Here is a 23,570-nt window from a genome sequence, read left to right as displayed (position 1 = left end):
TCCAAATTTATATATACAAATTATTAAAAACTAGTGTGTGTATGCGTATTTAGCTAATGATGAAGTCGTCAAATATGTTAAAGATTGCTCAAGTACTAAAGCTTTATCCAAAGTAAATTTAATTATATTTTAAAATTGCAATATAAGCAAAATTTAATTGATAAAATGCCAGGAAGTTCATTTTTTTTTTCAAAATTACGTACAATACAAAGAGATATATAATCGCTGCAAAAATTTAAAATTAAAGCAAAATATAAAAGCATTCTGGAATACATAATCGCTGCAGAAATTTAAAATTAAAGCAAAATATAAAAACATTCTGGAATCATAAAAAAATAAACTCTTTCAAACCAAACGAGGGGACTTAAATCCTTTACCTTCAATATAAAGAAGGTAAAACTGACCAATTTAGTTAAAGAGTTCTTGGTTAAAAACTCAAAACTAAATGATATTTTATCGTATAAAAAAAATGTTTATTCTAAATTCATCCCCCTCTACTGAATAAGTACCTATGGAATCCAATTTTACCCTTAATAATTACTGTGCTGATATTTTCACAACAATAGAACAATATTGAGTATAGAATGGTGCGTTTTGTACTTGGTATATGTTGGGGAAAAATTAGGTTTTTAAAATTTTTATAAAACCTTTTGAAGATCGCTCTCATATAATATATAAGAATTCGTATTCTAGAAATCGTACCTTGAAAATCCGAGTTGGCTTTTTCCGCTGAAGTGATTTAGGCTCCTAGATCACGATCTGCCACCACCACTCCTGTTAGATCACGATCTGCCACCACCACTCCTGTTAGATCACGATCTGCCACCACCACTCCTGTTAGATCACGATCCGTCGCCACCACGCTTGCTAGATCACGAACTGTCACCAATGATCTTCCAGGTTATGACTCAGGTTCGATCTGCACTTGACGTGTGGGCGCCTTTATCACTACCAAAGCAACTAGCACGAGAAAATTTTTCTCTCAATAATGGAGAGAAAAATCTTATTCTCTGATCTGTATAAAGTGGCTGCTTGTTTTTTTCTGTTGAGAAAAATAAGCCTTATATATCTCCCTTTAGTGAAAACCCTAGGCTCCAAATAATGCCATAAATAAAACTCACGTTATTTTCTTTTTCAATAGGGGACCCACCTTGTAAAATAACATAAGGCCCCTTATACAAAAGCTAATTAAATGGAGCCTCCCACTAAATGATATATTTAGGCTTTTGACCCAAATAGCTAGTTATCTTACTTATTAGTCCAGTAGTGGTGCAGTCAATTAAATGAGCTAACCCGGGGATCATTTGGGAACATACAATAGTGGCTACAATAATTAGGTCTGTAATTAAACTAGCCCAATTATTTAATTCCAAATCTACTCCACTAAAAGATTGGAACTGACTTCCATAATTGTATGCTCGAATAATAATTCGTCCCAAGCCACATTGATTTCTTTACTGCACAATCCTTTGTACCACATCGTTAATTAAATTGATATCTCAACTGTCCAATCAATTTAATAACATCTTATTCCTTGATCCTTATTGGTTTTCTCTAACGATCATTTTCAACATACTAAATATGTTGACACACTCTGGCCAGAGAATTCTATGATCAAGTACCGAAAACCTATCAAGAGATGTGTTGTACAAATTCTATATTGTTAATCCATAACTCCAATACTCATAATTGCTCCCACCAAGATACCGGGTAATCTTGACCACAAGGATGTGTCGTGCCCATTGGTAACTCAAATGAAATAACAATCACAATCATGAAATCATAATTAACTCAAGATTAAGATTACAGTAAAATCAACGCCTATGAGATTTAATAAGTCTGACAGTTATTACAAAGTTAATTAAATCTCATATGTGATCCTGTTCAATGTAGTCGTACTACATCAATAAATTCATACATGATTAAGACAAATCATTCAATGAATTTATTACAGTCTATACCTAAATAAAGTGCCCAACTTTATTTATCAACTGCGAACTAAATTTATTTAATCATAAGATAACTTGTATTTATGTCTTCTGTGAATCCACATGGTGATCACATAAATACATATAATATGATTAAATGGACTTTAATACAAATATTAATGCAATTAAGATATTTGAATAAAATACCTCATTTATTTTATTAATCAGAAAAATTGTTTATTACAATTAAATAAACACATATGCTTTTAAAGAGCATATTTTCCCAACAATCTCCCACTAGCTCTCAAAGCATATCTGGCATCTCACGCATGCCCATGGATTCTAAGTGCAAGTTAAAAGGTTTCCCAGGTATGGCCTTAGTAAAAGGATCTGCCAAGTTTTGCTGTGACGCAATCTGAGTAACCTCCACATCACCTCTCTGCACTATATCCCTTATAAGATGATACTTCCTCTCAATATGTTTTTGTTTCTTGTGGTTCCTTGGTTCCTTAGATTGAGCTACCGCACCACTATTATCGCAAAATAGTTTAAGGGGTGCAGTTACAGCAGGTACCACCTCAAGATCTTGTAGGAACTTGCGGAGCCATACAGCTTCTTTTGCAGCTTCGGATGCAGCCACATATTCAGCTTCAGTTGTGGAGTCTGCGATACAAGATTGTTTCACACTCCTCTAACTAATAGCTCCACTTCCCAATGTAAACACATAGCCGGAAGTTGATTTTCTGGAATCCTTATCTGACATAAAGTCAGAATCAGTATAACCCACTGGAATGAGTTCATCACCAGAATACACAAGCATATAATTTTTAGTTCTTTTCAGATACTTCATTATATGCTTGACCGCAGTCCAGTGTTCAGGTCCAGGATTAGATTGATATCTACTAACCATCCCTACCGCAAAACAGATGTCTGGCCTAGTGCAAAGCATGGCATACATGAGACTTCCCACAGCTTCTGCATAGGGAACTCGTCTCATTCTCTCTATCTCTTCAGATGTTTTAGGTGATTGATCCTTAGAGAATGTAATTCCATGTCTGAATGGTAATAAACCAGTCTTGGAATTTTCCATGCTAAATCTAGCCAATATCTTATCGATATAGACCGCTTGAGACAAGGCTAAAGTTTTATTCTTCCGGTCTCGTAGTAACTTGATACCAAGAATATAACTTGCCTCTCCCAGGTCTTTCATATCAAATTGTTTCGCTAACCAACTCTTTATTGTAGTCAATACTCCTATATCGTTTCCAATTAGGAGAATATCGTCTACATAAAGAATTAGGAAGGCTACAGATTTTTCTTGAATTTTCTTGTACACACATGGTTCATCAATGTTCTGAATGAATCCAAACGATTTAATCGCTTGATCAAATCTGATGTTCCATGACCGGGATGCTTGTTTCAATCCATAAATGGATTTCTGCAACTTACATACCATGTGTTCTTGGCCTTTTTGTATAAATCCATCTGGTTGCTGCATGTAGATGTTTTCTTCAAGATGCCCGTTAAGAAAGGCAGTCTTGACATCCATTTGCCAAATTTCATAATCTAGCATTGCAGCAATGGAGAGCAGAATCCTGATGGATTTAAGCATAGCAACCGGAAAAAAAGTTTCCTCATAATCAATTCCCTCTTTCTGAGTAAACCCTTTGGCTACTAATCTTGCTTTAAATGTTTCCACCCTTCCGTCTACTCCTCTTTTTCTCTTGTAGATCCACTTGCACCCTATAGGTTTTACCCCATTTGGTGCCTCTACAAGTTCCCAGACTTTATTGGAATACATAGAATCCATTTCTTGATTCATGGCCTTTTTCCAAAATTCAACATCTCTATCTATTAGAGCTTCGTTGTAACTAGTGGGATCTTGTACATGTTCATCTAAGATAGCCGTATAGGTTTCTCCCAAAAGCATGTATCTCGCAGGTAACCTAGTTACCCTCCCACTACGACGAGGTTCTAAAAGTGATGGTTGTTCAGGGTTAATCCTGTGTTGATCATCTGGTTGTTGCTGTTCTTCCTGTTCTGTAACAGGCATTGAAAGCTGAGCATCAACCTGATCATCTGACAGCTCTTCAAGTATTACCTTACTCTTAGGTTTGAAGTTATTCATATAGTCTTCCTCAAGGGAAGTGAAATGTGTGCTCACGATCACTTTCCTATCTTGAGGACTATAAAATAAACCTCCCCTTGTTCCTTTGGGATACCCCACAAACATACAAACCTTAGAACGTGAATCCATTTTGTCTGCCTTTGGTTTCAGTACATGTGCTGGTGATCCCTAAATACGGACATGTCATAAACTTGGTTTGCGACCTGACCATAATTCTATTAGGGTTTTAGGCACTGACTTAGATGGAATTAAGTTCAAAAGGTAAACTGCAGTTTCCAGTGCTAGTCCCCAAAAAGAGATTGGTAATGACGAATAACTAAGCATAGATCTCACCATATCCAAAAGAGTTCTATTTCTTCTTTCAGCTACCCCATTTTGTTGTGGTGTTCCCGGGGCAGTCAATTGAGATATAATCCCATTTTCAACCAGATACTCTTTGAAATCTCCTGAGAGAAATTCACCACCTCGATCAGATCGAAGTTTCTTTATGTTCTTATCTAATTGCTTTTCTGTCTCAGCCCTATACTCTTTGAATTTCTCAAGAGCTTCAGACTTATGACGCATCAGATAAACATAACCGTATCTTGAGTAATCATCAGTAAAAGTGATGAAATACTCATAACCTCCTCGAGCTTGTACATTGATTGGTCCACATACATCTGTATGTACCAATTCAAGTGGTACTGTTGCACGTACTCCTTTGGCCGAGAATGGCCTTTTGGTCATTTTTCCTTCTAAACAGGATTCACAGAGTGGCAATGATTCATTTTCTAATGGACCCAAGAGCCCATCTTTGATCATTCTCTGTATCCTATTTTGGTTTATATGACCCAAGCGTAAATGCCAGAGGTAACATTGGTTGGAAGAAATATTTCTTTTCTTAGATAAATGTGTATGCTCATCATTATTTATCACTGTGTCATGCATAGAATGGATCATTGGACTTAAATGATATAAATTATCTTCCAATGTACCAGAACAAATAAGTCTCTTATTATGAAAAATAGAAACAGAGGATCCAAAATTTACAGTGTACCCTTGCTTTGACAAACAAGCTACTGAAATTAAATTCCTCTTAATGTCTGGAACATAAAGACAATTATTCAAAATTAAAGTCTCATTATTAAAAGATAATAAAACAGATCCAGTCTTTACTGCTGACACGAACTGTCCTGTCCCTAACTGCAGCTTGACGCTTCCTTCACTTATTTTCCTGGTTTCCTGAAACCAATAAAGTGAATTACAAATATGATTAGTTGCTCCTGAATCCAACACCCAAGTGTCAATAGGATTCTGAACTAAACAGGCCTCAATTACAAAAAGATTTCCCATACCTGATTTCACAATCTTAGGGCAATCCTTTTTCCAGTGACCTTTCTGTCCACACTTGAAGCATTTGCCTTTCGGCTTGCCATCTTGCTTGGTAGACGGTCTCTTTTTCCCAGCTTTCTTCTTGCCTTTGCCTTTCGGTTTAGGCCCAGAAGATGAACTTTTTTCAGTAATATTTATGCTTCCCAGAGATTTCTCAGCACGATAGATCTCTTCAGCAGAATGGAGTTCGTTCATCAATTCAGTTAAGGTCATATTTCTTTTGTTCATGTTATAATTGACCTTAAACTCCTTGAATGTTTCTGGCAGAGATTCTAGCACCATGTCAATCTTGAGTTATCATCGATTTGTGCTCCCTGAATCTCAGCCTCATTCAAATAGTCCATCATTTTGAGGACATGATCACGAACTCTTGTGCCCTTCCCCATTTTACTGTTCATAATTCCTTTCAGCGCTGCTTGTCTCGCAGAGCGAGTACTCTGCCCGAACATCTGTTGGAGACTATCCATTATTTCAGTGGCAGTCTCCAAGTTCTGATGTTTGGTCTGCAGAATATTAGAAATCGAGGCTAAAATGTAGTACTTTGCCATTTCATTGGCCTTTTGCCATTTCTTATAAGGCCTCCTCTGATTTCTATGAGCATCATCCGCTGGAACTGGGGGGCATGGCTGGGTTAAGACATATTTATAATTTTCAGCAGTCAGGACAATGAATAGATTTCTTTTCCAATCTATATAGTTCTCTCCAGTGAGTTTGTTTTGACTCAGAATAATAGTAAGTGGGCTCAGGGAAGACATATTCTGAAAAATAAAAACATCCATGCATAAATAATTTGAAACAATATTCACAATAAATGACAAAAATGCAAAAAACCATAAATGCATTTTAATTTATTGTAACGATAATCTAGTACTGCTTTGACAAGCTATCCGGTGGGGAAATCATGTCTACACTTACTAGACCCAATTATCCATTAGATTATTTACTTTCATGTAGAGACATGATAAATAATTATCGTTATCCATTTGGGCCTAAATTTGTTAACAGAGCTTCGTTGGGAAGGTTAATAACAAACTTTAGTTGAGTGTATAACCATTGTTTCAATCTACGTATTTTTCATATCAATAGTCACCGTTGGGGTGAACAATCGATTGAAAAATATTTCAATTTTATCTTTGAAGAAGTTCATCAAATAAAATATCTAATATATATACCCTCCGAAGAGAGCATCACCGTATCATGAAGTCGAGGTATATATATAATTTTATTATTGAACTAACAATGGAGCCCGTGGGAAAATTATCTTGAATTTTCCCTCTCCCACTCAATATTTTAAAATTGGTTTTTCCTTTTTAAAACATACATATTGTTAATTGCATGCTTCCTATAATATTATCTAGATGATATCAAATATTATTAAGCATGTGCAAATTTCAAACAATATAATGAAATTCATAATTAATGAATGACATGTATCATTATGCGTAGAGTGGCACTACCTATTCTATATGACATGTTATCATGGCATGTTATCATCCAAAACATAACATATAGAAAAACAATTAAATAATCTTAATTCATGGCTTTCCTAATAATGAAAAAAAATACATTAACCCTAAGCCTAATCTTCATTGGGCTTCTTGTCAATGTCCATCCTTCATAAGCTTGACTTTGTTAATGGACTAGGAGAAATTGGGCATTTAAATTTATAATTGGTCCAATTTTAATTTTGAAAGAAAATAAAATAAAAATTTTTTTTTATTAAAATAAAACTTTTGGACCAAAAATAAATTTAATGTATTTAATTTTATCTATGCATTTTAATCCATTAAGCCCAATTGAAATTGGGCCTAAAACTAGGATTCTTTAAGCCCAAAACTGTTTTTGGACTTAAATGCAAATCATTAAAACTTATCAGCCCAAAGAGAAAATCCATGGAACTATAGGGATCGTAATGATGAAAACCATTAAAACCCTAAATCCATCTTTTTCTCTCCCCAGCCGCCATCTCCACAAAGGTCCAGCTGCTGTTCCCGGTCAACCGCCGATCTCCGACGCCGACGCCAAACCAACCATTGCCGAATGGCCGAAAAACGTGCCAAAACCCGCGCGCAACTTTCTGCTGGCCTCGGCAGCGTTGCTTCCAGCTGCAGCACATGCAGCGCGCGCTGCTGGCCTTGCTGGCCGCGCGCGCTGCTTGCTGCGCACAGCGCAGCCCCCGCCGCTGGCCAATGCTGGCCGCGCGCGCTGCTGGCCATTGCTGGCCGCGCGCGCTGCTGCAGCGTGCCCTGGTTTGTTGCCGCTGTCAGAATTTCCGACCTCCGTCGCTCCGATCTTGAAAATCCGAGATTAATTTACAAATTTCCTAGACCAATTTTGGCTTACAAAAATTCTATAACTGTAAAATAAATCAAGAGGGAAACATGGTGATAAAAAACCACCCCTCTTGTTACAGATCCAAAGGAAAAATACAACAGAAAATCTAACCATGAATTAAGACAAACCAAAACATGCTTTATTCATATATTAAACAAATAATATATATCTGAATAAATTGTGCCACTCTAATACATAAATTTCAAGATTAATTTCATACGAAATTCTTATATATTAATATGAGGAGGCTCTGATACCAATTGTTGGGGAAAAATTAGGTTTTTAAAATTTTTATAAAACCTTTTGAAGATCGCTCTCATATAATATATAAGAATTCATATTCTAGAAATCGTACCTTGAAAATCCGAGTTGGCTTTTTCCGCTGAAGTGATTTAGGCTCCTAGATCACGATCTGCCACCACCACTCCTGTTAGATCACGATCCGTCGCCACCACGCTTGCTAGATCACGAACTGTCACCAATGATCTTCCAGGTTATGACTCAGGTTCGATCTGCACTTGACGTGTGGGCGCCTTTATCACTACCAAAGCAACTAGCACGAGAAAATTTTTCTCTCAATAATGGAGAGAAAAATCTTATTCTCTGATCTGTATAAAGTGGCTGCTTGTTTTTTTCTGTTGAGAAAAATAAGCCTTATATATCTCCCTTTAGTGAAAACCCTAGGCTCCAAATAATGCCATAAATAAAACTCACGTTATTTTCTTTTTCAATAGGGGACCCACCTTGTAAAATAACATAAGGCCCCTTATACAAAAGCTAATTAAATGGAGCCTCCCACTAAATGATATATTTAGGCTTTTGACCCAAATAGCTAGTTATCTTACTTATTAGTCCAGTAGTGGTGCAGTCAATTAAATGAGCTAACCCGGGGATCATTTGGGAACATACAATAGTGGCTACAATAATTAGGTCTGTAATTAAACTAGCCCAATTATTTAATTCCAAATCTACTCCACTAAAAGATTGGAACTGACTTCCATAATTGTATGCTCGAATAATAATTCGTCCCAAGCCACATTGATTTCTTTACTGCACAATCCTTTGTACCACATCGTTAATTAAATTGATATCTCAACTGTCCAATCAATTTAATAACATCTTATTCCTTGATCCTTACTGGTTTTCTTTAACGATCATTTTCAACATACTAAATATGTTGACACACTCTGGCCAGAGAATTCTATGATCAAGTACCGAAAACCTATCAAGAGATGTGTTGTACAAATTCTATATTGTTAATCCATAACTCCAATACTCATAATTGCTCCCACCAAGATACCGGGTAATCTTGACCACAAGGATGTGTCGTGCCCATTGGTAACTCAAATGAAATAACAATCACAATCATGAAATCATAATTAACTCAAGATTAAGATTACAGTAAAATCAACGCCTATGAGATTTAATAAGTCTGACAGTTATTACAAAGTTAATTAAATCTCATATGTGATCCTGTTCAATGTAGTCGTACTACATCAATAAATTCATACATGATTAAGACAAATCATTCAATGAATTTATTACAGTCTATACCTAAATAAAGTGCCCAACTTTATTTATCAACTGCGAACTAAATTTATTTAATCATAAGATAACTTGTATTTATGTCTTCTGTGAATCCACATGGTGATCACATAAATACATATAATATGATTAAATGGACTTTAATACAAATATTAATGCAATTAAGATATTTGAATAAAATATCTCATTTATTTTATTAATCAGAAAAATTGTTTATTACAATTAAATAAACACATATGCTTTTAAAGAGCATATTTTCCCAACAGTATAAAATCTCATCGTTGTGAGAAACACACGCGCGCATGCTACGAACTCTCTCACGCATCTTGCGCCCTTCTCCCTCACCACACAGCAATAGTCTCGGCTTCGTTCTCCTTTACTAAGTAGCAATAGTCTCATATCTATTCACCTCACCATGCAATAACAGTCTCGGCTCCCTTCTCCCTCACCACGCAATTTTAGATTATGGACACGGATAGCATCAATGTTCCAAATATACGACAATTGTAGAATCTTATAATATTAAACAAGTATTGATGGTAATAGCAGTCATGTTTGTCTCACAACAGTAGATTCATACTGAGCACAAAATTAGTGGTTTTAATTATTGTGAGAATATTATTTTTTTAATAATTATAATGCACATTCCTTTTTATATTCCTTAAGCCAGTATTCACATGAAACCATTAAATGATAAATAAATATTATTTTTAAAATAATTTTTTTTCAATATCCTGCCGTCTAATTAATAATAAATATGAATTATTTTAAGATAAATACTTGCTATCCGTAGCATTACTGCATTAAGCCGCAGTTTTGGGGACTCAATTTTTTATCTAGGCTCAAGGAGCGTGTTCGCACGGACTCCAACATGTGCGTAAGCTTGTCGTTTCGCCACGGCATTTATGACTTATCGGACCAACTAAGATAAGAATTTAGCGTGACTGTACTAAACAGTATAATTTCACGTGATCGAGTCAACAAATGGTTAGCTTAGGCTTAGGCGCTTCGCCAATAGCCATGGCGGGCTATATAAACTCTTACGCAGTTACGCATGAGGCATGACCATGAGTGAACTATAAGCCTAGCTGGCCACGTCACTCTATGCGTAATCCGCCACGTCATCACATGAAATTATGAGCCCACAAACACTAACGGAATTTCGCGTGGCATTGAGAGCTTTCCAAGTTATGAGTTTGGTCTTGTATGAATTGATTGCCTGCAGCCCTGGACTGTAGAAAAGTCTACCACTTGATTTGAAAATTTGTGCATGTGGTGGGACCTACGTGGGTCAATTATTAGGTGGACATGCACGGCACCACTGGGACACGGCACCACTGGAACATCTAATCATTCTTAATTTGTCATTTTTCCAATGGACGGTGTAGATGAAACGACAAGAGTCGTAATGCTGGGCAGCGTGGGTTCTGCTACTGTACGTGACAAAAACCCCTTGTAAATTATCATGTTGGATGTAGAGATGGCAAAATTCCGGGCCGGGTCCGGTATTGCCATGGCCGGACCTGTCCGGATGCAATCGGTTCGGGTTCGGGTCCAGGCCGGATTTTAATTCGGGTACTCGAATTTTATATTTTTTAATATTTTATGTGTATATATTTTTTATTTTTTGGTAATTTTATAAGTTTTAAATTTATTTCAATAAAATTTGACATGAAAATATAAACTTTAAGTGTTTAAAACTTTATATATGTATAATAAATAAGTCAAATAAATATAAAATATTTAAAATAATATATATTTTATAATTTTTTTTAATAAAATCCGGATTCCGGGTTTATCATGTGATGTCCAAGACCGACCCGGCTTCATACCCGGGCCGGGTATTACTCGGCCTGCAACGCCTGGGTACGGTCCGGGTCCGGACCGGACGGGTATTTTTACCACCTCTAGTTGGATGGGATAACAACACCGGAATTAAATTGGGCCTCATTTGCAGGCCTTTCAGACCGCAGAAATCGGGGCCCAAGACACATGCATGTCTTGTTGATATTATATGTACACGTATTTACAGTTATTATTTACGTAATTTTACAAATTTTCTTGAGGGAAATTTTAATGGTTTTGAAACTAAAACAACAAAAAATATGTGAAGAATTTTTGGCATATTTTAAACTTTAAATTTTAATATCATTTTTCAACCACTTATCTTATTTCATATGGATTAAATTTTTCATTTATATATTTTTTGAATAAACATTTAATTATTATATATATTTTTTTCAGTCAAATGATAAATCCGCTATCTAAACATGGTTTGAACCTAAATCTCTTATTTTCAATTTAAACAATTATAGTAAGAGTTGGACTATTGGCACCCCTCCAAAATCCTTTTAAAACCCTTCTTCTATTACAATTACATTTAAGGACAAATACTCTAATATATTTTATATCTATTTTATCTCACTTCAAACTTGTATTTTCTCTGCTATCAAACTCACACATGTAATTTTTTTCTTGAATTCTCTATAAATTTTTCTTCAATTACTAAGACAATCTATTGATAATAAACAAAATACATTCTGACAAAATTAACTACTTTTTTTTAAGGCTCATAATAAAATTTTTTACATCATAATCTTACAAATATGTTATTTAATTAATTGATTTTTATAAAGAAGTTTATCACCCATAAAAATTTGTTTGTGAGGAGCAAGAAAATAATAGAAAATTAAAAGATTCACAAATTAAATGTGTTTATTTAGAAATAAGGGTATTTTTGACATTAAGCTTAACATTATTGAAGCAGGGGTTTCAAAAGAATTTTGGAGGGGTGCCAATAGTCCACCTCTTATAGTAATTGAATTAGCTGACACATATGAAATAATTCAAAAGATTGAATACACCATTGAAAGCCTTTGGACTGTGTTTGGGGGACAAATAGGAAGGGTAGTAAAGTGTCACGTGTCGACGAATGGAATAACTCCAGCACAATCTGAGGTACCCGGCAGGATTCAAGGTACTCCGCACAAATAAAGGTACCTTGCACAAATAGAGGTACCCCACATAGATTAAGGTACCCCATGTAACTGGAGGTACCCGGAAGATTGAATACAAGAGAACTATCTGAAAAAGTCTGCCATGAGAAACATCTCAACCTCTTAAAAGATATTATTCAATTTTTTTAGAATTATGATTAAAAAACGTCGTGCTAAAAGGGGGGGACATCCGCCTGCCACCCCTGCCAAAAGTGAAGGACACTGTCCCAAGGACAGTGGTCCTCAGCCGCTTACCCGACAGCTACTGCAGAGGTACCCTGGACTACTCTCCAGCGCGCGCCACATTTCCAAAGGATGAGATATGCGCGAACATGTACATAACGGTACAAAAATCATAAAAAGGTAAAAAGACGTTAGCAAAAAAGGATACGCCACATGGTAGATGAGGTTCTCCATCATGCTCTCACTCCCTATAAACACTCACACTCCACAAAATAAGTTTTCTTTAACCTTAAACCTTAATTTACAGAGGGCTGGCAAGCTCTCTTTACCATAAAAAGCTTGAGTTTGCTAACTTGAGCGTTAGAGTGTGAACGCCGGGTACTCAGGCTTCACCTCTAACCTCTATTTCATTATTTTGCATGTGTGAAGCTCATTTGGAAGGACTCTTTTCTTGGTTCTGATCCTTCTCCACTGTTGCCACTCCCTCTTCCCTTCTTACCTCCCCAAATTTTCGATACACTGCACACAACAAACCAGCGAGGTACCCCGTCTCCCCCAAAAATACAAATTCTTTATTCTAGATAGGTTTATCTTTTCCTACCCCCAAAATCTATCGAAAACAATTGGTGCCGTCTGTGGGGAAGCGCACAAAAAGCCTCCATCGCGGTTACCAAACTAGTTGTTGTGTGTACTCCAATACATGGCACCCGACGTACCTCCCGAAAGTTTAATGGCGGATCCTACAAGGATGGGAGATGATAGCAGCGGTGAAGGTAGTGATCCCGCAAGAAGGGTAGCCTGTCTTAGCAAGGGCAATGGTATCAAGCAATTGACGGGTATTCGCCAAGATGAGGAACCTATCTCTCACAAGCGTTTTAAGGATCTTGCCCATGCAATACTTAAGACGGTTAGATCTCGGGCACCCGAAAGTTTACTTCCACCAGTGACGCTAAATACTCCACCACTTCAAACGGACGACTAAGCTATGGTCAGAAAAGAGGTACCCGAGGCCAGCAAGCCAAGTCATTTCACAATAAACGAGAGATCAGACTGTAAAACGGACATCACTTTTGAACTCAGGACAGTCGAAAACCTTAGGAGGAACATAAAAGGAAAAATGGCACTGTTCACATAGACGGATTGATGACGTGGCATTGACCGATGATGTGGCATGGACTGATGAGGTGTCACGATCCTGTTGGACTAAAATTTTTATGTACCGTTGATGGTGACGTGGCAGCATATCAGTGGACCAAAACTCTCTCGTACGGTACATGCATCACACAGGATTATTTTCAACCAAACCGCGTCACTGTTCAACTCGGGTCAAACTGTGTTACTGTTCATCCATGTGATCAAACCGCGTACTGTTGACTGATGAGTGGCGCAATCCTGAGCGTCCAAACTATTTTTAATCCGATAACCATGATTTACTCCATGTATCTATAAAAAGGGGGTCTCCCCCTTAATTTGATATCTCTGAATCCATTTTTGGGATCAATTTTCTGTAATTCCTTCTCCATCTTGTATTTTATACGTATTTTAATAAATTTTCATTTTGCCCCTAGTTCAATTATGAGTAGCTAATTTTCTTTTAAGCTTGGGTTGAAGGTGAAGTCTCAACATGTGTCATGAGCTTTATTTGGTAAATTTATTTTCTCTTCCCCTCTAGTTTTTGTGGATGTTTTGACTTATAATAATAATATTGTCTAGATACCGCCTTGGTTACACCGGCTCTCTAGTACAAGGTTTTTATTATTTGGCACGATAAGCCCTTAGCACCATATTGATTAGAGTGTGGTTTATGAGGTGTGGATTCCCCCCTCATGATTTAATTGGTATTAATAAGGAATATTTAGCCCATGGTACATGTTGATACGAATCCAGATACCCAAGTACGTCAATTTAATAGATTTTCACTTCAATTTATTCTCGTCATTTCAATTCTAATTTTAAGATAATATAAGTCACTTTCACCCCAAATTCAACCACCCTCATACAAAATTAATTCTATATATAATTAAAATCCACCTCCTCGTGGGATCGACACTCGTCTCCATTAATCTATTCTACAATAGATTCGTACACTTGCGAGTTCAATAAAATTTGCACAATAGTGTTCTTTCGCCACTTTAATCATGAAATGCGGATTATATCCATTTATCACCAATAATATACCCTCACATCTGATTATATGCAATTTTCTCCATGTGCCTGTCAATTATGATTAACCTATTACAGGACCAGTAAGGGTACCTGACATATCTAGATCATACACGATCTATTCAAAGCCAAGATTGGCAAGGGAATGAACAGCCTAGGGGTAGCCTTTTTGCGGAAACATGACAAAGCTACCTAAACAAAGAGACGGAGGGTCAAAGAAGACCCGAGGGTGAAGTAAAGCTGGCATACCCTAGCGCCACGAAGTTCTGCTTGGGTATGAGTACACCCGCACCTTCGTCCTCTTACTTGAGCAAAGTGGGGGTAGGCCATTTAAAAAATTCAGAGAAAACTTTGAAAGAGTAAGAAATTAATTAGTTGGACCAATTGCGCACTCTCAATTTTTGATCAAGATGTCGCGAAGATGTTTTGATTACCTATTTGTGGAGGACCCGCTATAGTTTTCGAGAAGAACATGCACCAAATTTGTCAATCTGCATAAACTAGCAGGCGCCTGATGTTGAATATTTGTTAAGGTACCTTTGGTACCCATTTAAAAAAAAAACTTCATCGCATATAATGAGAGGTACCCTAGAAATTTGCAAGATAACAGTCTGGCCCAGCATTCATTTGTAAAATAACAAGGATACAAAATACAAGCTCAAAATATGGAGGGCTCAGTAACATGGTATCATAACAAAAGAGAGATCTCAATGATGTAAAATATCCCAAGAAACCAAAAAGAAAGAAACAAGTTCCAAATAGCAAAATGTGGATAGATCCAGAAAAACAAGAGCACTATAAAATGGCTACACTGAGGGTGGAATATTGTCCCCACCATACGTCTCCAGAAGGCGATCAGCAGAGGACTTTAAGGTACCCGAAATATAAGCAGTTGAAGCAGGGGCATTTGAGGCAAGCAACAGCTGAAGCACACCGGGTACCTTAGGCGACCCAGAAGGGGTACCCGACTGTGCATGGGAAGACTTCTTCCTTTCTTCAATCATCTTCAGAATCGTGGCCTTGTTGATAAATTTCTCCACACGGGGTACCTCTAGTTCTGGATCCACGCTCCATACCTCTGTCATGATAAGAGAGAACGCCTCCTCCGCCATCTTCTTCTGTCGGGACAATAGATCTTTGTTTATGGCCCTCAACTCATCGCAGTCCCTCTCCACTCGAGCTTTCTCTCCAGGTAGGTCAGTAATGCGTTCCTACAAAGTTTTGACTTCTCGAGCAAGCTTGTCCTCTCGAGACTGTCAACTTTGGAGCTCACCCCTTAATTTGTCAACCTCCGATTGGGCGGCAATAAGGGAGTCGAGATCTGGTAGGCAGTGGCTGAGGAGAAAGGATGCCTGCAGTTTGTTAAAGACATGTTATATATATGTGTATGGCAATAGGAATAAATAAGTAAAGAATTGAGAGTACACGCGGGGTACCCCAGTAAAACCTACCTCTTGGGTAGCCCTGAGTGCCTGACCATAGCGCTCGCTCAAACTCATCTTCTCCATCTCTTCAGCGACCTTGGAGGTAACATTTTCAGCAAAATAGTAGAAATAACGAGCCAAGTGTAAAACTTTCTTTTTGGAAGCCGGGTCTAGGTCACCTTCGCACAATTCATCGGGAAAAGTAGAAACCAACTCGAATTTTCTCTTTTTAGAATGAAAGGTACCCTTCGACCTGCTGTGGGAGGTACCCTGAGATTTCTCTCCTTTAGTCTAAGAGCTTGAGGTGGCCGGGTATTTTTCTGAGGTAACGCTGAATCTTGAGATCTAGAAGCTCAACCCACTACCACTTGGAAGAAACCATCAAAAGCGTCACCCACTGACTCCATAACTGCACCCGACGCACAAAAGTAATGTTAACCGGACAAGCGCTAAATACTACAAATGCACAAACGGGAAACGAAAAACAGGAAAGCTAAATAAAGAATGCGGTGATAATGGGGTACCCCAATCCCGTAGATAATAATAGGGTACCCCCCAATACCCAAATCATACATGCGTCATCACCGGAAGTAGGTGGAAAACTTCGGTCAATCAGCCCCGCTCTCCCCAACCTGCTCTTCTTTAACACATCACTACCCCTTTGTACACCTCGAAGCCACTCCACAAACTTTTTCACCTCTTTCCTCACCTCCTAAACTGGGGATGATCCTTTAGCACACGTCACACCTGCAAAATCATGGAGAACTCAAGGTTAGCGAGACATTTACCCGAAGGATTACAATAAAGAACAGTAAATAAGGGAGATACTTACAGTCTACATTGAAGGAATTTAGGATCTCCACATGGTTGCCCTTATCGCCTAGAGTCTCTATCCCCCACTTACCTTCAGTAACAAACCACCCATTTTTGTAACCCTTCTTCAAGGCGGGGTCCCCTTTAACAATATTGCCATGATCACCCCAAGCAGCGAAGTAAACAATAACGAGACCCTTGAGATTTTTGAATTGGTAAAGGTCCCTCAATTTTCAAATAGAAATATCACGCCTCAATACCTCCGACCATAGCACCTGCAAGCCCGTAAGTGTCCTCCACCCTAGAAGGGACAGCTGCCCATGGGCCACCCCTAAATAACTAAACATCTTCATATAGAAAGGTTGGAGGGGCAAGCAAAGTTCAAGATCAAAGAGGTCAATGTGAAGAGCAATCCCGTCAGATTTAGGGCACTCAGGTCGTTCATCCACATGGGGTACCTTAAGCTGGACAGAAGGAGGAATATTGTATTTGGTTCTAATTCGTTCTAAGTCCCCCAAAGTAGCCCTCATAGCGCCTAGTGAATAAAGATTATCATATTTTAAAATTGTGGCAGAGGGAGACTTGGGAGGCCGATATGAGGAGTGAGCTGGAACATTGGGCTTGCATGACCCACCTCTTTTTCGAAGACTGTGGGTTGGTTGTTTACTGGAAAAACACGGGCTAACACGAGAAGCACTCATAGGGGGGAGTTTAGAATATGAGTTACCACTCCTAGAGGCACTAGGGGGAGACCTATCACCCTTACTAATGAAAATTTGGGAGGGAGATCCTGCGGGGGGCTGTCAACACTACTAGCCTCAACCACATGACTCCTCTTCGGCGCCACTTTTTTCTTGCCCATTTACTTCCTGCCACATACCATCAGACTATAAGTCCCCAGCAACATATCCACACCACACACCACCAGGCCACAAGTCCCCAACCATATATCTACACCATACACCACCCACCACACATTAACCATCAATTGCAAACACCAACCACAAAAAAAAAAAATTTCTCAGAGTATGCAAAATAACGCCACTGTAAATGCGCCAAGGAGGAAGAATGAGGAAGGATACTTGTAACTCACCAACTTGACAAATCAGGACTTGTGGTCGTGGGGTGACAAAGCTGCAATCAACAAAACCAATGAGTAAAAAGATACATATGTGGAGACAAAAAATAAGCATAAATATATGTATTTAAAAAAAAGAGGAGAAAATGAAAAACGAAGAAAATAGTAGGGGAAAAGCATCACGGTGACAAGAATGCCGCTGGCCACCGTCCAGATTTAACGTCGGTAGCCGCAGTTGCAGTCACCGAGAACCACTGCGGGAAACCGCAAAAGGGGAAGCGACTGAAATAAAAAAAGAGGAGAAAATGAAAAACAAAGAAGACAGCAGGGGGAAAAGCATCACGGTGACTGGAATGCTGCTGGCCACTGTCCGGATTTGACGTCGGTAGTCGCGTTACAGCCATCGAGAACCACTACAGGAAACCACCAAGGGGGATGCTGTTGAAATAAAAATATAAAAAAGAAAGAAAGAGAAAACGAAGAACAAAGAAGACAACGCGGAGGGGGGGGCTGCAGTCACCGAACCAACGCCATTTGCCGTGGCTACGGCCACCAAGAACCGACGCCGGAGATCGCAAAGGAGAATGCCGACCGAAATAAAAAAATGAGAGAAGAAAAAAAAAGGAGAGACAGAAAGCAAGGAGAAAATGAAAAAACAAATAAGGGGGTTACCGTGTCTACCGCCGGATCAGGATCTTACCATGAAGCCATGAAGACCGCCTAGAACTAACCAGATCGGGAGCCAAAACCGCTGCTGCAACAGCCAAGACCCACTCCGAAAAACACGCGAGAAGAACGTCGGCCGAGAGTGGAAGTGAAAGAAAGAAAGAAAGCAAAGAGAAGAAAGAAAGAAAATGAAGAAAGAAAAGAAAATGAGAAAGAAAGAAAACACTGGAAGAAGGAAATGAGAAAATAAAAAAGGAAGAAAAGTAAAGAGATGGAATAAGCCAGGGGAGACGATCGGGCAAAAAAAATAATAAAAAAGAGTAAAGAAGAAATTTTTTACCTGTGAGTAATATTGATGTAGTCAGGAGAAAAGACGAAAGTTTGAAGGAAGAGGCCACTGGAGACAATCGGCTTTATGGGAGATTGTTTTGGGATTTTTAAAATAGTTGATAAGAGATTGATATTTACATTAGGGGTTTTTAATTAAACTTGACAGAGTACATTGCACAAAAAAGGAAGTCATGGATGTTTGCGTGAGATTGATATTTTTAAAATTCAAACTGCATGTCAGACAGCTACCACTTCCCAACAAAAATGGGAGAGAGACATGAAGACAATTGTTCGTTCCCATCGTAAAAAAAAAAAGGCAGGAAAAGAAAAGGAAAAAGAGAAGATTTTTTAGCTTGACAATACACAAAGTTTAATCACTGAAAAAAAACTATGCAAAATACCCCCGGTCCAGCCGCTCGCCAAGTTGAACCCTACATCGCCACATGTCACTCATACATCATATAATAAGTTTCTCTTACCTCCAATACTTCTCGCCAAAAGAAATAGGGGGATGTTGTTTGTGGGAAAAATAGGAAGGGTAGTAAAGTGCCATGTGTCAATGAACGGAATAACTCCAGCACAATCTGAGGTACCCGGCATGATTCAAAGTACCTCGCATAATTAGTGGTACCTCGCACAATCCGAAGTACCCGGCATGATTCAAGATTTCCCGTACAATTAGAGGTACCCCACAATTGGTTGTTTTCGATGGATTTTGGGGGTAGGAAAAGGTAAACCTATCTAAAAGAATGAATTTGTATTTTTGGGGGAGACGGGGTACCTTGTTGGTTTGTTGTGTGAGGTGTATCAAAAATTTATGGAAGTGAGAGGGGAAGAGGGAGTGGCAATAATGGAGAAGGGTCCGAACCAAGAAAAGAGTTATTCCAAATGAGCTTCACGCCTGTAAAATAGTGAAATAAAGGTTAGAGGTGAAGCCGAGGTACCACAACATTTACACTCCGACGCTCAAGTTAGCAAACTCAAGCTTTTTATGGTAAAGAGAGCTTGCCAACCCTCTGTAAATTAAGGTTTAAGGTTGAAGAAAACCTATTTTGTGGAGTGTGAATGTTTATGGGGAGTGAGAGCATAATAGAGAATGAAACCTAAGCACCTTTATATATGGAGTACCTCAGCTGCCACGTGGCGTACCCTTTTTGGCTAACGTCTTTTTACCTTTTTATGATTTTTGGGTCGTTATGTGCATGTTTGTGGCGTATCTCATCCTTTGGAAATGTCGCGCGCACTGGAGAGTGGTCCAAGGTACCTCTGCAGTAGTTGTAGGGTAGGTGGCCGAGGACCACTGTCCTTGGAACAATGTCCTTCACTTTTGGCAGAGTGGTAGGCGGCTGTCCCCCCCTTTTAGCACGGCATTTTTGATTCCTGATTCTAACAAAATCGAATAATAGATTTTAAAAGGTGGAGACGTTTCTCACGGCGGACTTTTTCGAAGGGTTCTCTTGCATTCGATCTGTCGGGTACCTCCAGTTACATGGAGTACCTCAATTTATGTGGGGTACCTCTAATTGTGCAGGGTACCTTGAATCATGTCGGATACCTCGAATCATGCCGGGTACCTTGGATTGCGCGGGGTACCTCGGATTGCGCAGGGTACCTCGGATTGTGGGGGGTACCACTAATTATGCGGGGTACCTTGAATCATACTGGGTACCTCAGATTGTGCTGGAATTATTCCGTTCGTCGACACATGGCGCTTTACTACCCTTCCTATTTTTCCCCCAAACAGACTGAAAAAAATAAAATTATTTCATTATTTCACATAAAGTTAATATGCTTAATTTTTAAAAAGTCAATTAAGGACACAATTATACAGACTCACAGTTGCACAGTCTTGCAACTCTTTATTTCGATATTTGCACAAAGCACTTCAAATTTGCAAACATTGACAGAAGAAACCAGTAGAGACATAGGTCTCTTAAGTGAAAAAAAAAATAAAATAAAAACACAACCCTCATATTGCTCATTAACTGCTATATATTCACATAGCGGCAATCCTTTCTTACTTCACCTTGGTCTCCGGTAAGAGGATTATTCTCCGACAACAAGGCGATGGCCCTGGAAAATTGTTCGTGGAAGTAGCTGTTATTGGCGGCCATCTTCTGAACAAATGGAGTTGTTCTTGGATCAGAAGCCAATTGCTGATCAACAATGAGCAATCCCTTGTGGTTTATTATGTTCTTGTAGTAGTTGTTGTCAAGAATCATTGGCGTTTCTCTGTCGTTTCTTGCGTATACAACTGCATCGGGATCGGGGTCCGGTGTAGGGCACCGGCCTTTGAGATACTCTGCGTATACGGGATCCAATGTGGGATCAACGGTGGGATAGAGTCGGTGTACGAGATTTACGCAGTGGACTCGTCCTACAGAATGAGCTCCTGCTCCCCAAACCAAAACCGAAGTTATATTTTATGAGAAAATCCGTATTACATAAGAGTTAATATGACTAATTATTAGATGTGTGATATATATAATTGAATTTAATATAAACATCACTTCTATATTGGTTTATAAAATAAATGTTATATGACTAATGTAGTAGCTCTAATTTATTATAAAATTTCTCATATTTTTTAAAAATAATAAATTAAGAAGACTAAATTACCCCTACGAAAAGTTAATTACAACTTGCAAGAAAGTTAAACACGAATTATGTCATTATCGGGGGAAAAATAGAAAAAAAAAAGATGTTAGGAAGTGGAAATACCATAAAGAGCAACGACTCCTTCATCATCGATGCCAATGGAATTAAAAACGGAAAGGGCTGTGGCTATGCTATCATTGTGATTGGGGATGAACTTTTCGACCTCCGCCAAATAACTCACTCTGCTATCCCTTCGTCCAGTTTTAATTGGGATACGGGGGCCTCCCAACTGTTAGTAATAATTAACACGTCCACCAAAATAATACATATCCGTTTCAATAATCAAATTTGATTTTCGGAAACATTTTCAATTTTCAAGAGGATAAAAGGATAATAGCGCCGTCCTGGTTTGCTGAAATGATCGCAGAGATTTCTTAATTTTAGAAATGGTCACATTAATTTCTTCCCATTTTTGTTAAAAAATGATTCTACAATCTTAAAACAATAAACTTTCGTCATCATTTCGTCAAACCACGGCTATCACTGACCTTTTAACGAACTAATTGACGTACCATGACAATGCCTTCTCGTGCAGAAAGGGCCACGATATCGGCGCAAGAAACTTTCAAGGGGCATTCAGCCTCAAGAGCTGCTTTGATTGTGCTCACGTACTTGAAATTTCTCATTCCAAAGCTTCTTTCCGATGCCTGCTCCGATGCAACACCTGTCACTGTCTCCAGCAAGAGCGATGCATCGCATGACTGCAAAATTATTTAACTATTAATCATCACAATCTGAAAAGAGATAATCAATTAATATAAAGCTTATTATTAGATCAACATTGAACCTAAATCCGGATTAAAATACCTTGACGGCGCAATCGTGGAAAAGATTTCTGACCCAGGAGACTGCAGTGTTTCCATGTTTGTAGTATAGCTGAACGACTTGTTGCTTGATGATTTCTTCGGCTTTTGGGCAACTCTGTGCGTAGTAATTAAACTGCAGCTCACTCATTCCTGAGTCAAAGAAACAAGAAAATAATGTAACCCATGCAAGAGTGAAAACTGTTTTACGTACCAGCGTATTAAAAAAAGAAAAAAGAAAAAAAAGAAAACAAATATTTACCAGAATGAAACTGCAAGAGCAACGGTAATAACAGAAAGAAGAAACATGGGGAAAGATGAAACCGTAGCCTCTTAGTAGTGGCCATTTTCTGATAAGCACTTGCAAGCTTTGGCTTTATTTTTGAGTGATACAAACAGCAGCCTGTGCGAGTGTTTATATAGAAAGTGGTAAGATGAAATTGTAACCTCCACTAAGCCACTTTCCTTGACCTTTTGGTAGCTTCCTCACGCCAATGACTCCATTTGAGGCCAATCCTCTTCTAAATTAATAGAATAAATTTATCAATGTCTGTGTGTATTATCAGTAACACGCCATCGCTCACATTGTTAATCAGTTGAATTTTGTGAAATAATAAAAAAGCTCGTAAGACAAGCTAGCATTATTATTGGGTTTATTGGATCTCATTCAAATTTGATTGGTTGGTCGAGTATAATTTTCAATCTAACTCAAAAAGGTTATAAAGGGTATTACATATGGATTACAATCATTTATACTATTTATTCACATGTGGAACATTGTTAGAATTTAGAAGTAATTGCAAACTTAGAAGGAAAGTTTAATTAATAATTAAATGTACAAATGGCTTAGAAAATAAGTCCATTGATTCCCATAATGAATACTCAATGATTAGATCAATAATTCACGATATTTTTGGAAAGATGTTATTAAAATATATAGCTGCTTAGTCACCGAATTAATGGTAAGTACTTCAAAAACAATAATGTGAGACCTGGATTGTCGACATGAAAGGGATGGCTTAATTTAGACCACAAGGGGATTGGGAAAAAAAAAGGCTAAAAGATTTAGACGGTTGTTAGAGGCCTTTCCATTTTTAAATTTATATTAACATGATGATCGACCTTATCCAAATAAAACGCTGTAATTTAT

At 38.1% G+C, this 23,570-nt stretch overlaps 1 protein-coding gene across 1 annotated transcript; it reads right to left on the bottom strand.

Annotated features, from left to right (window-relative positions):
- Nucleotides 1-20,708: 20,708 nt before the first annotated feature.
- LOC102612577 (peroxidase 21) lies at nt 20,709-23,003 on the bottom strand. Its single transcript, XM_006480577.4, has 5 exons — nt 22,683-23,003; nt 22,425-22,573; nt 22,130-22,318; nt 21,681-21,846; nt 20,709-21,351 (listed from the first exon to the last, which is right to left on the bottom strand). The coding sequence occupies exons 1-5, from the start codon at nt 22,765-22,767 to the stop codon at nt 20,948-20,950; spliced, it is 993 nt and encodes a 330-aa protein (XP_006480640.1). The 5' UTR covers nt 22,768-23,003; the 3' UTR covers nt 20,709-20,947.
- Nucleotides 23,004-23,570: the final 567 nt, after the last annotated feature.

The sequence above is a fragment of the Citrus sinensis genome, chromosome 6 (assembly GCF_022201045.2).
Source record: "Citrus sinensis cultivar Valencia sweet orange chromosome 6, DVS_A1.0, whole genome shotgun sequence".
Classification (NCBI taxonomy): Eukaryota; Viridiplantae; Streptophyta; class Magnoliopsida; order Sapindales; family Rutaceae; genus Citrus; species Citrus sinensis.
Note: the sequence above shows the minus strand (reverse complement) of the source record. Positions and strands in the feature narration are given on the sequence as shown.

Coding starts and splice junctions, on each gene's coding strand:
- LOC102612577 (XM_006480577.4), bottom strand. CDS start 22,767: ATGGCCACTACTAAGAGGCTACGGTTTCATCTTTCCCCATGTTTCTTC. Junction 22,574..22,682: donor GCTCTTGCAGTTTCATTCTG/GTAAATATTTGT, acceptor TCTTTGACTCAG/GAATGAGTGAGCTGCAGTTT. Junction 21,352..21,680: donor AGGAGTCGTTGCTCTTTATG/GTATTTCCACTT, acceptor TTTGGGGAGCAG/GAGCTCATTCTGTAGGACGA.